We start from the raw sequence: 6,134 nt of genomic DNA, 5'->3' as shown, positions 1-6,134 counted from the left end.
TATAAGAACTAACAAAATAACTAGGGGTGGCAATGGGTAGGGTAGGTTAGGGTTGGATCGCGGGTTGAGATTTTTATATAAACTCAATCCTACTCTATCCGCAGGTTGAGAATATCTCAACCCTAACCCTATCCGCTCTTAATCCGCGGGTACCCGACCTTATCCGCGGGTTAGAAAAAAAGTATACAATATTATTGTATAACTTGATGATAATTTAAAATAGAACTGATTTTTATGTAAAAAAAATTATTAAATTATCAATTAATAATTTTCTTCTAATGGCTAAAAATCTTTTGCATTTAGTAAGAGATCATTGATTCAATATCCACTATTTTTATATAAGTATATAACATATACATATATAGAGTGCGGGTTGGTCAGGTAGAGTTAAAGTTCAACCCGCACCATACTCGACTCACACGAAAATCCTACCTACTACGGATCGAATTGGTAACCCTACCCGACCGAATAGAGTCAGATTAGATACCCGCGGGTAGGGTATATATTGCCACCCCTAAAAATAACTAATTCTATCTAAATTGTTTAAGAAATCCTAGTTCCACGGTGGAGTGAAAAGTGTTTGGATCCAGCCTAAAAAAAGAGCAGTGAGCATGGCATATTACTACTTGTGATGAAACTGGGAAATAGAAAAAGAGAAGTGTGCAATGGCATTTTTACCCTTATTTCCCTGTTTCAATGTTAGAAATGTTTGTGTGTGTGTCTGTGTCTCACACTCACGGTTTCACCAGAACCATTTCTTCTCACATCTTTTCTTCTGACTCTCTCTTTATCTTTTTCTCTGTCACTCATAAGTCCGTATTTCTGCAGTGCCACAGTTCACAGTTGTGAGTACCCATCTTTAAACACTCAATGGTGTGGTCTTTTTCAACTCTTGCAAAAGAGCATAACACCAAAACACAAGTTAAATAAACAGCAGAAAAAAGTTAATTAATAATTAATAATAATAACAATAATGAAAACATTTTTCTTTTCTTCTTCCAAAAATAGCCTTCTTTTTTATATAATCTTGGAATTTTTGTTTGCTTTTGGTTAAACCTTCCCCACCAGATGATGAGATAATCATGATCCATACTCAAATGCTGCACACCAAACTGGGAGAGAGAGAGAAAATAAAAAATAAAAAATAAAAAATAAAAATTGAAGTTATTATGAGCATTTGCAAGGTGGTGATGGGAACCCTTTCTCTTTGAGATTTTTTTTTTGTTCCAAACTTGATGCTTCTTTTGGGTGTTCAGAGCTGAGTGAGGCAGAAAGTGTTTGTTATTGGAAAAAGAACAAAACTTTGCTATCCTCATTCTCTCAACAAACAAAAATTTGTTGTCTCAGTGAGTGAGATTGCCAAAATGACAACTGGTTCTGATTCAGCTTCTTGTGCTGTTGTGTGAGTGATTATTACCATTACCCCCCACCCAAATGCCCCTGCTACTCTCCCAACCTCTCCCTTTTCATCATCATATACATAAAAAGCCACACTCTGACTGCTGCACCAACATAGATAACAACAACATCAACAACAACAACCTTGGACCACTACCACAGTGTCTGATTTGAGCTGGTTTGTTGAGATATGAAGTGGATTGCATTCAAAGTTCTAGTCTTTGTTTGGTTCTGTTGAAGGGAAACATCATAAAGCATCAAACTTTATGAGTTTTTGGAGCTGGATTGCTGGCAGAATTTCTGGGTCTGCTTCAGTTTTTTCTTTTGTGGTTAAGCAATTTGAAGATTCATGGTGGGGTGCTTTTGGTGGTGCTGTTTTTTGGAATGTTCTGCTGAAAGCTGGAGCCTTCTTAGATTTGAATCTTCAAGTGAGTTTGTGAAGAAGATAAAGAGAGGTTGCTGAATTTGGCAAAAGGAAAGAAGATGTCTGTGAATAAAAGAATTTCAGGATCAAATGGGAGGTTGCAACCAAGCATGAAGTCATGGAAGGTCAATGAGCCTCTAAATGGGTCTAATTCTCCTCATAGGACAACATGGAGGAGGAAGCCCTTGCTCCTTTTGATTGTTTTTGGTGTTATCATAGCAAGTTTCGGGCTTTTCTTGAGTTTCAAGAATAGTGAGTATTTGATGAGCAAGGAGAAAGAAGCTGCTTGTGAAGAGAGTTCAAGAATCTTGCTACAAAGATACAACATTAGCAGGAAGCAGCTTCATGCTTTGGCTTCCCTATTCTCTGGATCAGATCAGGTGATAACATGCACTTAGCTACTCTTCTGTATTTAATTTTCTTGGTTTCTAGCTTGGAAGCTGGAAAATATGGTTGTTGAGGACAGCTACTTCTGCTTAGAACATTGAATTAGCTGGCTGCTTCTGTACAAACTGTTCTTTCTTTTAGTTTAGTGTTATTCTCATTGAATTTTTGACTTGTTCAATTATAACTTTGAGCTGAAGTAAAAAATTGTCAAATAATGAGAACATAAACTATTGTCTTCTGATGCTTTTGCCACAAGATATGAATGAGAGGTAAACAAAGTGGTGCTCTTTGTCCTGTGTCTTATTACTAGTATGTAATGCAGATTTTCTCCAACTGTATTGATGAAAGAAGACTACAAATGCTGTTAAACAGTGGCATAGCCTGCAATCCACAGTTAGTTTGTTGTCCAGAGAATCAGGAGTTACAAAAGAAGCATAGACGTTTTGCAGACACTGTAGAACCTATAGAACAATGCCCAATTCTCGAGGATTATGTCCGGACAAGGATTCAATTATCATTTCCATTTAAAAAATACGTATTGTTGGCATCACACTCTCTACTTTCGTCCAATTTGGTTGATTTTCTGTTCTGTGGAAAGGTAGAGTCTTTACCAAAGCTGAGGAACATATATATATAAAGTTTAGTAGTTACTGTGTCAATTCTTTGCAAAATAGTTAGTAGTTAGTACCTTTGAATTCTAGCTGAATTACCATTCCCATTTCAAACTGCTCAACCTGTTAAAGGGTTCATGAGCATTAGGCTTTTCTTGTGTATCATTTCCTGAAAAATTGCTGAGATGGTGGATGCTGGGTTAGAAACTAAACGATTACGAACTTGAACACATAATCAGATAATTCCCTAAATTGCCTAACCAAACCTTAACATTCTTATTAGATTTTTAGGAGCATTTTGTGCCATTTGTTTTACATTTCCATAACATTATTATGTAAAGGCATATCTTTAGAAAGCAGAGAATTTTAATTAAAGTTGATTCAAGTAGAGCCTTTGCCGCCGTAGTTGTAGACAGATTGCATTTTAGCTTGAGCAGTAACTGAGAAAGCATGAAGTTGATACTTGACACATCCTTATATGAAACAGTTACATCCACAATATAATAATATTGCTCTTTTATTTTGATTCTTCAGAACATGCTGCAGTCATGGGAACTGCATGTCTCGGCAATTATGGACTATACAAGTTCATTAAATTTGGTTAAAGAGTACTGGTGGGTCCTTGTAGGAATTATAATATCATGCAATTTGTCTGGATTCTGTTTACTAAGAATTCAAAAGCAGAAGCTAGTTGAGGGACATCAAGTTGGTCATCAAAAGCAGCTGCGAGATTTATCCCGGAACCCTTTAAAGAGTGTTGGGACTTGGAGGAAATGGTCACTAGCTATATTCTTGTCACTTGGAATACTTTTTTCCATTTGGTTATTCTGTGACTTATACACCGACTTTAAGCAGACAAGAGAAGAAATGCTTACCAATATGTGTGACGAGCGTGCCCGTATGCTTCAAGATCAGTTTAATGTCAGCATGAACCATGTTCATGCACTGGCTGTTCTTGTTTCGACATTTCACCATGGTAAACATCCATCTGCAATTGACCAGGTAGAGTTCATGACATCCATCTCTTATGCTTATTCTTAGTCCATTCCATGTAGAATTAATCATGGTCCAATGTCAAATACTTTACAGTGTTTTTAGTCATAGCTTTTTGACTGTGTAAGGAAATCTAGCCGAAGTACTTGTGTGATAGTGTAGTAATGATGGAAATTTGTAAGTCATATATGTAAACTAGTGGGGAGGCATAGTAGCTCCTTCCCTTGTAGTTTTGAATACATACATATCAATTAAAGATAGCATAACCTTGGAGTTCCGGTTTTACTGCAGAAAATTTTTGGAGAATATACCGAGACTACTGCATTTGAGAGACCACTTACTAGTGGTGTTGCTTATGCTAAGAAAGTTCTCCACTCTGATAGGGCTGAGTTTGAGAAGCAGCATGGGTGGACTATTAAGAAAATGGAAACAGAGAATGAAGCACTAGTCCAAGATTGTATTCCAGAAAAATTGGATCCGGCGCCCATTCAGGATGAATATGCACCGGTGATTTTTGCTCAAGAAACGGTTTCTCATATTGTGTCTATTGACATGATGTCAGGGAAGGTGCCTCTTTTTTATGTTTCTATTGCCTCCAAATAATCCTCATTTTCTAGTACATTCATGTTAATGCTCTTATCATAAGTGTTTCTGTACTAGACAGAAAACTTTCATGGGAAAATTTCAATCAGAAGGATCTTAACTTTTGTCCTTTATTATTATTATTGTTGTTGTTGTTATATAGGAGGACCGTGAGAATATCTTGCGAGCAAGGGCAACAGGAAAGGGGGTTCTGACATCCCCTTTTAAACTTCTAAAATCAAATCACCTTGGTGTTGTACTTACATTTGCTGTTTATAACAGCAATGTTCCTGCAGATGCTACACCAAAGCAGCGAATCGAAGCTACTGTGGGGTAATTTTATCTAATTATAGCTTTACATAACCTTGAACCATGTATATTTCCTCTTAATATGAAAAGAAATTGATCACAAACTCAGTAATGTGTGTATTGGTACTTCTTTATTGGAAGGTACCTGGGTGCTTCATATGATGTTCGATCACTGGTGGACAAGCTTCTCCACCAACTTGCAAGCAAGCAAATAATTGTTGTAAATGTTTATGATACAACCAACGCATCTGCACCGATTACAATGTATGGTACTGATGTTGCTGATACTGGACTACTACGTATAAACAGTCTAGATTTTGGGGATCCACTTCGAAAACATGAAATGCACTGCAGGTTTTTCTTTAACTTATAAGTGTCTTATGTCCAAAGAGTTGGTATCACATATCAACACAGTTCCTAATATCTTTACTTTTAATTTTTTGTTTTTTATTTCAGGTTCAAGCAGAGGCCTCCTCTCCCTTGGAAAGCAATCAATTACTCGGTTGGCATATTTCTCATCGTTTTGCTTATTGGTTATATATATTATGTAGCCATAAAACGAATAGAAAAGGTGGAGGATGACACTCAAAAAATGGCGGAGCTGAAAGTTCGTGCTGAAGCTGCAGATGTTGCAAAATCTCAGGTGCTATATATTTCTTGGATTGTTGCTTTCTGTCATGCAAAGTAATATTTGAGTGATGGTTAGAATATTGTGATTTCTCAAAAGCAGATTCAACATCAGAATTCTTTGTTATACAACAACAACAAAGCCTTGTCCCACTAAGTGGGGTCGGCTACATGAATCAAACGACGCCATTGTGCTCTGTCATGTATCATGTCTACAGAGAGACCGTTTACATGTAGATCTCGTTTGACCACCTCATGGATGGTCTTCTTAGGTCTTCCTCTGCCTTTCGCCCTTTGTCCATCTTCCATCTCATCCACCCTCCTGACTGGATGTTCTATCGGTCTTCTTCTCACATGTCCAAACCACTGAGACGCGATTCAACCATCTTTTCCACAATCTTCATTCCTTATTTTATCCAATCGCGTGTGACCACTCATCCATCTCAACATCTTCATCTCTGCCACACTCAGCTTATGTTCGTGCTCCCCTTTAGCCGCCCAACACTCCGTACCATACAGCATAGCCGGTCTTATAGCGGTGCGATAGAATTTACCTTTAAGTTTTAAAGGCACTTTTTTGTCGCATATAAAACCAGATGCACTCCGCCATTTTGACCAACCTGCTTGGATCCTATGATTTACATCCTGTTCAATCTCTCCATTATCCTGTATGATGCACTCAAGATACTTAAAACTTTTAACTTTTCCTAGGATGTTTTCTCCAATCTTCACCTCCATATTGGGGTTTTTCCTTCTCAAACTAAACTTACATTCCATATATTCCGTCTTGCTACGGCTTATGC

The 6,134-nt window shown here is 37.4% G+C and overlaps 1 protein-coding gene across 1 annotated transcript in view; it reads left to right on the top strand.

Moving 5' to 3' along the window:
* Positions 1-764: 764 nt before the first annotated feature.
* LOC107496176 (histidine kinase 2) overlaps positions 765-6,134 on the top strand; it is a 10,241-nt gene continuing 4,871 nt past the window's right edge. Inside the window, exons 1-7 of the mRNA XM_016117376.3 lie at positions 765-2,202; positions 2,532-2,807; positions 3,355-3,822; positions 4,105-4,380; positions 4,559-4,728; positions 4,846-5,058; positions 5,161-5,347. Coding sequence (XP_015972862.1) covers positions 1,882-2,202; positions 2,532-2,807; positions 3,355-3,822; positions 4,105-4,380; positions 4,559-4,728; positions 4,846-5,058; positions 5,161-5,347 — 1,911 coding nt within the window. The 5' untranslated portion in view covers positions 765-1,881. The remainder of the gene's footprint in view (positions 2,203-2,531; positions 2,808-3,354; positions 3,823-4,104; positions 4,381-4,558; positions 4,729-4,845; positions 5,059-5,160; positions 5,348-6,134) is intronic.

This window comes from Arachis duranensis, chromosome 7 (assembly GCF_000817695.3).
Source record: "Arachis duranensis cultivar V14167 chromosome 7, aradu.V14167.gnm2.J7QH, whole genome shotgun sequence".
NCBI classification, from domain to species: Eukaryota; Viridiplantae; Streptophyta; class Magnoliopsida; order Fabales; family Fabaceae; genus Arachis; species Arachis duranensis.
This window is presented reverse-complemented; position numbering and strand designations above follow the sequence as displayed.